The sequence below is a fragment of the Gymnoscopelus microlampas genome (assembly GCF_963454915.1).
Source record: "Gymnoscopelus microlampas genome assembly, chromosome: 16".
Classification (NCBI taxonomy): Eukaryota; Metazoa; Chordata; class Actinopteri; order Myctophiformes; family Myctophidae; genus Gymnoscopelus; species Gymnoscopelus microlampas.
In genome coordinates, this window is record NC_139953.1 from 41,553,123 (window position 1) to 41,563,567 (window position 10,445).

Below are 10,445 nucleotides of genomic sequence, written 5' to 3' on the forward strand. Positions count from 1 at the left end.
ACATTTTACTTGACGATTAATTGTCACTCAAATCATTGCGGTTAACGATTTAATTGCGTTTCTGTCGTTGAACATTGGAACGTTATGAATACAAATTCTATTTCTGTTTGGCTTTTAGGCCTCGTGAACAAAGGGTGCACAGGGCAGATATGACCACTAACTTAATAATGTGTTAATAAATAATATTTTTTATACTTCATATAAATAGAATATAACTTTATACTTAAATATGAAATTAGCCGATCTAAAACGCGTCACGATGTGACACGTTTTGAGCTTGTAGCTCGTAGATCCGCTATTTTAGAAAATGTTTGAAAATGTAATGAACATGTCTCAACATGATTATGACGATTATGAAAAAAAATATTGCGATTATCTCAAATAATTGCGATTAGGCGATCATGTAATAATTGTGACATGTCTATTGGCTGCTTTCATGCTCTTCGTTTTGGTGTGGACAGAACGTGTGTGTGTGTGTGTGTGTATGTGTGTGTGTGTGTGTACCTCAAATTCCAAATGGCCATACTAAAACTCCTAAATATAGTGCTCAGCTCTGGGATCTTCCCTAGCACATGGAATCAAGGGCTGATAACGCCACTCCACAAAAGTGGAGACAAATATGACCCAAATAACTACCGTGGGATCTGTGTAAACAGCAACCTCGGAAAGATCCTCTGCATGATCCTCAACCACAGAATCCTAAACTTCCTCACAGAAAGCAATGTCCTGAGCAAATCACAAATTGGCTTTCTACCAAAATATCGCACAACAGACCACATTTACACTCTAAACACCCTAATTGACAACCAAATAAACAAAAACAAAAGCAAATTATTCTCCTGCTTTGTCGACTTCAAAAAAGCATTCGATTCAATTTGGCATGAGGGTCTGATGTACAAACTATTGGAAAGTGGCATAGGGGGGAAAACCTATGACATCATAAAATCAATGTACACAAACAACAAATGCGCAGTTAAAATAGGCGAAAAGCACACAGACTTTTTCCCCCAAAGCCGAGGAGTTAGACAGGGATGCAGCCTGAGTCCAACACTCTTCAACATATATATCAACGAGTTAGCAAAAACGTTAGAACAGTCTACAGCTCCAGGCATCCCCTTGGCAAACACAGAAATCAAATGCTTACTTTTCGCAGATGACCTGCTGCTGCTGTCTCCAACCAAGGAAGGACTACAGCAGCAACTTGATCTCCTACACAAATTCTCGCAGACATGGGCCCTGACAGTGAACCTAACTAAGACTAAAATCATGATATTTCAAAAAAGATCCAGCCGCCAAAACCATCAATTTTTCCTAAATACGATCCCACTAGAACAAACAAAAAACTATACCTACCTTGGCCTAAACATCAGCAGCACAGGGAACTACAACCAAGCTGTAAAGGACCTGAGAGACAAGGCAAGAAGGGCATTCTATGCTATCAAAAGAAACATCAAAATAGACATCCCAATTAAAACCTGGCTTAAAATACTGGACTCTGTGATAGAACCAATTTCCCTCTATGGTTGTGAGATCTGGGGACCATTAGCAAACCATGACCTTGAAAAATGGGATAAACACCAAACCGAGACCCTACACACAGAATTCTGCAAATCCATTCTCCGTACCCAGCGAAAAACACCAAATAATGCATGCAGGGCAGAACTAGGACGATACCCACTCATAATCAAAATAAAAAAGAGAGCACTTAAGTTCTACAACCACCTAAAAGAAAGCGACCTAAATGCACTCCATAACAAAGCACTCACACACAGCGAAACTCTAGAGAGATGCCCCCTCAGCCAGCTGGCCATGGAACTCCGGGCACAAACACAAACAGAGCCACGAGATAGAAAACCCATCGGACCAAACAAAATTATAAAACAGCAAAAGGAAAACTACCTGACACATTGGAAAGAAGCAACACAAAAGCAGAGTAAACTAGAATGCTATCTGGCCCTAAACAGAGAATACACAGTGGCAGAATACCTGAGCACCGTGACCGACCCAAAACAAAGAAAAATCTTAACTAGATACAGACTCAGTGAGCACAGTCTTGCGATCGAGAAAGGTCGTCACAGGCAGACCTGTATCCCGAGAGAAGACAGACTATGCACCCACTGCACACAAAAGGAAGTGGAAACCGAGCTACACTTCCTAACCGTCTGTCCATTGTACCAAGACATCAGAGACACATACTTCCCACAGATTACAACCACACACAGAGACTTTGAAAACATGACCAACGACAAAAAACTCCCATATCTGCTGGGCGAAGTACAACAATGTGCAAACACAGCAGCAAGATTCGTGAGTTGTTGTGATAGGAGAAGGATATCGAACGGAACACAACCACCCTAAAGACTAATCATTGTGTATATTCCTGCACTATACCTGCACCCAGTGATCTTGGTACATAGAAATTGATCTATTGAAGATTCTGACTTTCAAATGTACATTTTTTGTTTTGATTGTATTGCTGTATTGTTGTATTGTGCTTTTTGCTTTGGCAATGTAAACGTATGTTTTCTCATGCCAATAAAGCCCTTTGAATTGAATTGAATTGAATTGTGTGTGTGTGTGTGTGTGTGTGTGTGTGTGTGTGTGTGTGTGTGTGTGTGTGTGTGTGTGTGTGTGTGTGTGTGTGTGTGTGTGTGTGTGTGTGTGTGTGTGTGTGTGTGTGTGTGTGTGTGTGTGTGTGTGTTATGTGACTGTAAGCTCAGCTCAAAAATAGCTTATAGAGCTTATAGATCTTCAAGTCGTAATAATTGTGATATTTTTAAACACACAAAGCTTCTCAGCCAAAATACATATCAATTTAGGGGCCCTTGACATGAAAAATGTAGTAAATGAATCAGTCATCACCCCTCCTGTCCTGTGTTGTCGTTCCCTTTCCAGAACTTGGAGACAGTGTGCACGTTGTACCAGACCTTCCCAGAGCGGCTGGGCTCGGAGGCAGAGTGTCCCAAGAACCCTTACTCCAGAGAGGCCAGCCTGCCGCGGCCCTGTCCCCGACTCATGTCTGTCTCCCAGAGACTCTGTAAGGTCATCCAGGAGCTGGTGGACACAGAGAAGTCCTACGTTAAGGTGAGGAGGCAGAGTTGTAGCTAAGTACATGCAGTAGCTAAGTACTGTACTAGGTACTGTACCATTTTGATGTATTTTTTACTTTATTGTATGTATTTAATGTATTTCTCATTTTCAATACTTTTACTTCTACTCCACTACATCTCAGAGGCAAATATTGTACTTTTACTCCACTACAATTATTTGAAAATGTTAATTACTAGTTACTTTGTAGATTTAGATTATTATTACAAAACATACACTAACCACTACTTTGGCTAATTGAAAATAGCCGATCTACAAGCTCACAACACGCCGCAAAGCGACATGTTGTGAGCTTGTAGATCTTCTATTTTCAAAGGATTTTATACATTTGGAAACTTGCAAAATGGGACATTTCTGCCTAATGAGTTCTTTTACTTTTGGTACTCTAAGTATATTTTGATGCCAATACATTTTGCACTTTTACTCAAGTACATTCTGAATACTGGACTTTTACTTGTAACAGTATTTGTACATGGTGGTATTGATACCTTTTCTCAAGTAAAAAATTGTAGTACTACTTCCACCACTGGTGAGGAGGCAGTAACACTGCATTATCATGTTTTTATTAAGATGGTGGTTCATACATCATACGTATGTTCTCTCTCCCTCTCGCCTCCAGGACCTGAGCTGTCTGTTTGAAATCTACCTGACCCCTCTGCAGAATGAGACCTTCCTCAGTAAGGATGAGGTACGTGAAGATGGAATAGAACGGAATAAAACAGAATAGAATGCAGTAGTTTAGCTGACTCTCTAAACCAGAGTGACCGTGAGGAGCCGGTCCACTGTCATTCTTAACCACTTAAACCTAAGATACTGATTGTAGGTATTTCAAATAGCGAAAATAGTCTTTCTTTCTGAGGCACTACTTTGTTCTCTCTGCTGCACTCTGATTATGTGACTATTTTACCTTGTCGTTTATTGACTAGAGCTCACGCTTACTCTGCTTATTCCAATTTTGCACATGTAAGTCTCTCTGGTTAAGAGCGTCTGCTAAATTATAAATTGTAATGGTAAATGGTGTGTCTGTGTGTCAGATGGAGTCTCTGTTTGGCAGTCTTCCAGAGATGTTGGACTTCCAGAGAGTGTTCCTTCACACGCTGGAGGACCGCATCGCCTCCTGTCCAAACCTCAGCTCTCTGGACACACCGGAGCAGTTCAAGGTAAATGTTTGTGCAACCTGGGAACCCATTCAGTAAAAAAATAAACAAAAAAAGAAATAAAGAAATAGAAAAAAACTTCTTTTTTTTCTAAACTCGGTTTGGCTCCTCCCCTTTCTTAGTCCTCTTCCTCATGGGTGATTCTGTGTTTATTCCTACTTCAACACACATTTACAACACTACATGTTTAGGGCAGTGGTGCTGACAGATTCTGCCATTTGCAGAATCTGTCTTCAGAGATTAATGTTTGTGTTACCGTTTATATATCATTTGTTTTGGAAAGCATTTTGTAACTGTAGCAAAACTTTGGAGAAAAAATCTATCGTTATTTAATATTTAAAAAGCTGTGTTTTCTCTTCATCTCCTCTCTAAGAACCTCCTCTTCTCTCTGGGAGGGTCCTTCCTGTACTATGCGGACCACTTCAAGCTCTACAGCGGCTTCTGTGCCAACCACATCAAAGTCCAGAAGGTTCTGGAGAGAGGTAGGGACGACGTTCTTCTTTTCTATTGTATCCAGTTCTGTTGTGTTTCTTGTGTCTAGTGGTCAGAAATACAACGAGTCATGATGCTACGTCTTGGGTCACTTCACTAGATGGCCACCCTAGAAAGTTTAAGTTTAGGTATGAGTTTAGTTAATTGATTTTAGTTAATGTTAGGCACTGTTAGTATGGTTCGATTTAGGCTTTGGGTTTGGTGTGTGGGTAAGATTCGGATAAGGCCCTGGGGAGGGCATTACGATGGGACTGCCGTCTTTTTTAACCCATTAAGACCAGGAAAGCGTCTGTGTCATTTTTTATTTTAGCGTTGGCTGGCTATTCAAAAATAGTAGATATACAAGCTTGCAGCGCGTCACTTGTACATCTGCTATTTTTGAAAAGTCTTGAAAGTGTGAGAAGAACTACTGATTTTGAAGGCATTTGTAGAATCGGCCTCAGGTCTTAATGGGCTACGGTGGTCGGTGGCCATCAAGGAGGATCAAGTGAATTTAAACCAACAACCTTCTGCTCACAACATCCATTTCTTTTTCATAACTCTCTCTCTCTCTCTCTCTCTCTCTCTCTCTCTCTCTCTCTCTCTCTCTCTCATATATATTCCAGCCAAGACGGACCGGGCCTTCAAGGAGTTCCTGGAGGCCAGGAACCCGACCAAGCAGCACTCCTCCACCCTGGAGTCGTACCTCATCAAGCCGGTCCAGAGGGTCCTCAAGTACCCCCTGCTGCTCCGAGAACTGGTGTCACTGACCCACAGCGAGAGCCAGGAGCACAGCCACCTTACAGGTACGTTCATATAGTACAAGTAAGACGCGCGAACGCAGCTTGAAAATAACAATGAGAAGAATAGAAAGGAATGAGCAATTGTAGAGAAGTGGGTGGTACAGTTAAATTAGCTCAAACTGTCCTCAAACTAAGGCGTTTTCAACTTGCCATCCGGCCTGAAATATGCACAAATGACATGGAATTCTTAGATATCCCAATAGCTGAACTCGTGTAGATGCTTTTAGATGTGTTATTTTTGACTGTAGCTGCTTTATTTCTCTCAGAGGAGTGTAATAATTGCACTCCTAATTACACTGCAATCCGCCTGCCCCTGGGTGACTAATTATTAGTCACCCAGGGGCAGGCGGATTGCAGCCACACTGTATTGCACTGTGAGATCTGTCGGCAGCCAATGAGAGCGTGAGTCACATGGGGGCGTGGCTGCACACAGGCAGTGCACACAGACACACTCAGGGTCAATCCACACATGTCCGTTCGCCTCCGTTCCGCGTCCGTTTCCGTTCGCCGGAAGTTCCATCCACTCCCATGTTAAAAAAAAACGGGACTGTACGGTCCCGTTTTTTTTTAACATGGGAGTGGATGGAACTTCCGGCGAACGGAACCGACGCGGAAGCGACGCGGAACCGACGCGGAACGGTCGCGAACGGACATGTGTGGATTGACCCACACAGAGCACGGTTTCATAGTAAGCTCCACTTGCCCTCGGCACGCCTCCTTCCGCTGCGTTCGCAAAAAGCCTGAGGTATATTTATTGTGCACGGGTGTCACACACTGAAAATAAAAACAATCTAAAATGTGCCAGGGACCAGGCCAAGTCTTGCCACGGACACAAATTGTGTCCATGTACGTATGGACACATTGATGACCCCCTGGTTGTGACACACTGTCCTGTTCCTGCAGATGCTCTGAGGGCCATGGAGAAGGTTGCCAGTCACATCAATGAGATGCAGAAGATCTATGAGGACTACGGCTGTGTGTTCGACCAGTTGGCCGCAGAACACAACTCACCTGACAAGGAGGTAAAGCTGCTGCTCTTCAAGTCCGCTTACCATTTGATTGATTGATTGATTGATTGATTGAATACTTAACAGTTTGCTAAATGAATAACACAAAAAGCCCTAAGGGCTTGTTTCCATTGTGGTCCTGTGTATTCAATTCATCGACAACCACACAGAACATACACAAACCGCCCTCACAGATCTAGACTTTAATTCTGTGTTGAGTATCGCTGCTCTACCGGGAAGAATTTACCACTTTTGAAAATGCCTATGATAAAATAATATGGCCGAAATAGGGACATCTGGGTTAAAGTGGTTATTCCATGCTTGACCAGCAGAGGGCGAGAAAGTGCCATCTGATTATTACAGTACACTATCAAAGGAGAGTCATAGTCATGTACAGTATAATACAATCTGTGCTAATTTAAACTATTTCCAACAAACTCTCCTCTCCTCTAGGTGACAGAGATCTCCATGGGGGAATTTCTCATCCATTCGTCAGAGATCTGGCTGAACCCTCTGCCCTCTCTGGGTCGCATGAGGAGGGATCCAGAGATCACTCTGTTTGGTGAGTACTACAGACCTCACCTCCTCCAACACACGGATAATGTCGATTTTGTACGTACTACAAACATGAACGGGAGGCTCTGGTGATGTGATGTTTTATTTTTGCATTGTCTTGTTTTAATTCTTTCATAGTGAAGCGTGTAGCTAACAAAGTTTATACAGTTTATACATAACTGTACAAGTTTATATTGTATGTATGTATGTATGTATGTATGTATGTATGTATGTATGTATGTATGTATGTATGTATGTATGTATGTATGTATGTATGTATGTATGTATGTATGTATGTATGTATGTATGTATGTATGTATGTTGCATATGATGTCTGATTGAAGGAAGCTTTTATTCACGATGCAACAGATATTGTTTGAGCTTTAGCTTGTAGGTCGGCCATCTTTGCTATTTGTCTATGATAATTATATAGTGCTTCAGTGGTTAAGAATAACAGTAAAAGTTGTAAACCATACAATACGTTAGAGGATTTTGGGGTGCTTTAGTCCAACATGTCTGCTTTTTTCTCCTCAGTGTTTAAGAGGGCAGTGATTTTGGTTTACCGAGACAACAGCAAGATGAAGAAGAGGATGGTGAGTCTGACCTTCATCATTTCTTTCCATCTGTCCTTCTATTATATTCATTAGTGCAGGGGTCTTCAACAGGGGGTCCTCAGAGTTACTACAGGGGGTCCGCCAAATCTTTGTGTGATGTGATTTTTTTTTACCTTAACCACTTGAACCCTAGCTTCCCTTTTCTGAGGAGAACTTTAGCCAAAAAATAGCAGATCTACAAGCTCACAACGCCTCGCAGCGTGAGGCGTTGTGAGCTTGTAGATCGGATATTTTTGGCAAAGAGGTATAGGTGTAGAGATAAAAAAGAGCAGAGCAAACTAAAAAAGTTGAATCTGAAACACAATTTTATACAAGTTAGAGGGGGTCCCTGCTTCATCTCCCTCTCAGCTAGGGGGTCCTTGGGCTGAAAACGTTGAAGACCACTGCATTAGTGGGTAGTTTTAAAGGGTGTAAAATAAACATTCTTTTTTTTAAAGAAAATTTGTGGGGGGAAATGTATCTACAAGCTCACAATACACCGTTGTGAGCTTGTAGTGGCTATTTTTGCTATTTGACGTATGACGAAGTTATGTTCTGGTAAAATGTTTGGGTTGACATCACATGTTTCTTCCTCCCATGCAGACATCTTCTCGGTCAGGTGACCTGGACCCGTTTAAGTTCCGCTGGTTGATTCCTGTGTCTGCTGTCCAGGTCCGAATGGGAAACGTCACAGGTTAGAGACTCGTACAGTACACAGACGTGTGTGACTCCCTTTTACACTGTTACACTGGATGTGTCTTTTATGCTAACAGTTTATTTCCTGTATAGGATCAGAGAACCAGTGTGTGTGGGAACTGGTTCATACCAAGTCAGAACTGGAGGGAAGACCAGAGACTGTCTTCCAGCTCTGTAGCAGGTAAGACATACAGACATACAGACAGACAGACAGACAGACAGACAGAGACGCACGCGCACACACACACACACACACACACACACACACACACACACACACACACACACACACACACACACACACACACACACACACACACACACACACACACACACACACACACACACACACACACACACACTCACACACAGAGACAGACAGTACTGTACTGTATAACCATAAGTATCTGTTACTGAATTTGTTGAATTCACAATTTAGACTTTTAATTCATTGATGCTCTGATTGTGCCTTTAACCCATTAATACCTGGAACGCATCGGTGTCACTTTAGGTTTCTTTGGTTATTCAAAAATAGCAGATATACTAGCTAATATGATATATTAGTCTCGAGACACTGTTGAATTGTCTCTATAACATTGTGTTTTTGTTTTGTGTGTGTGTGTGTGTGTGTGTGTGTGTGTGTGTGTGTGTGTGTGTGTGTGTGTGTGTGTGTGTGTGTGTGTGTGTGTGTGTGTGTGTGTGTGTGTGTGTGTGTGTCTCCCCCTAGTGGTCTGGAGTCCAAGGCCAGTGTGGTCAAAGCGCTGCGCTCCCTCCCCAGGGAGGGCTCCTCCAGACGCACCCTCCCCAGAGACAGAGCCAGAGCCCTCCGAGGAGGAGGAGGAGGAGGAGAACCCACGGGCTCCCTGCGGAGAGCCAAGACCTCCTCCGACCGACGAGGAGCGGGCCTCGGCTCGTGGAGGAGGAGGAGGAGCCCGCACCAGGAGGCGCAGCAGAAGAAGAAGAGCACGACGACTCCGCAGCTATCGGACGAAGGCGGCAGCACCTCCTCGTCCTCCGGCGGGAGAACAACGCACCCGGGGGGAGGGGACACCCGCTCCGAGCCCCGGCTGCCCAGCCAGGAGGCCAGCAGCAGCATGGACTCCTTAGGCGGGCTCCCACCCAGCCTGGAGGGAGGAGGAGACGCTCTGGGGAAGAGAGCCAGGCTCAGCTTCCTGACCAGCGCCCTGGAGGTCCAACTCCAGAGACTCAACTTCACAGAGGCGGAGGCGCAGCAGCCGCAACCACAGAGGACCACGGGGGGGTACGAGGGACAGGGGGGGCACGGCCGCAGCGCCGGGGGGGACACGACAGACGCAGAGCGTTACAGGACATGGTACAACGGACTGGAGCGGGACGTCCAGAGGACAGGTGTAGTCAACCTGGAAGGAGAGTCATGTCTCCAGGAGGAGGAGGCGTGCGGCAGACGGAGGTGCGACCACCGGGAGTACGTTCAGAAGAGGAGCGTGATCTTCCAGGGAGGAGAGAGCGTACAGGAGGACCTGAACAGCCTCCTGGGGAGTGACTACAGCGTTCAGAGTCTGAACTCCGTGGTCAACGAGGACTGTTTCTTTGACAACGTGCTGGGCATCCAGAAGGCCATACACACCCTATAGAGCAGTGCTTCTCAAACCTTTTCATGTCAAGGACCCCCAAATTGACACTTATTAGCCCGCGGACCCCCATAAGAGAAGGTTTTTACGGCTCTAGCAGTGATTCTCAACCATTTTAATTTCAAGGACCCCCAGTTTGACATGCATTAGGCTACAGACCCCCATTTAATGGCGTTTCTATCTCTGGGACCCCAATTCATATTGTAAAATCAATGTTAATTTAACTCTGAGAGTGTACAAATGGAACCAAATGTACAAATGGAACCAAATGTACAAATGGAACCAAATGGACCCGTTAGGGTCCATTTGGTTCCATTTGTACACTCTCAGAGTTACAGACCCATAAAGGTCCATTTGGTTCCTATAAATCATTTAGCTGGGGACCCCCTGGTATCCCCTCAAGTACCCCCGGGGGTCCCCGGACCCCACTTTGAGAACCAATGAT

The 10,445-nt window shown here is 44.2% G+C and overlaps 1 protein-coding gene across 2 annotated transcripts in view; it reads left to right on the plus strand.

Annotated features, from left to right (window-relative positions):
• The window catches only part of LOC311063164 (rho guanine nucleotide exchange factor TIAM2-like), an 88,301-nt gene extending 78,259 nt beyond the window's left edge, over positions 1-10,042 (plus strand). For both annotated transcript variants that reach the window (XM_084082424.1, XM_084082425.1), the window contains exons 19-29: positions 2,896-3,084; positions 3,728-3,796; positions 4,143-4,268; positions 4,639-4,747; positions 5,363-5,542; positions 6,443-6,561; positions 7,000-7,108; positions 7,636-7,694; positions 8,298-8,388; positions 8,484-8,571; positions 9,118-10,042. In XM_084082424.1, coding sequence (XP_083938550.1) covers positions 2,896-3,084; positions 3,728-3,796; positions 4,143-4,268; positions 4,639-4,747; positions 5,363-5,542; positions 6,443-6,561; positions 7,000-7,108; positions 7,636-7,694; positions 8,298-8,388; positions 8,484-8,571; positions 9,118-10,003 — 2,025 coding nt within the window. In that variant the 3' untranslated portion in view covers positions 10,004-10,042. The remainder of the gene's footprint in view (positions 1-2,895; positions 3,085-3,727; positions 3,797-4,142; positions 4,269-4,638; positions 4,748-5,362; positions 5,543-6,442; positions 6,562-6,999; positions 7,109-7,635; positions 7,695-8,297; positions 8,389-8,483; positions 8,572-9,117) is intronic.
• The last annotated feature ends 403 nt before the right edge of the window (positions 10,043-10,445 follow it).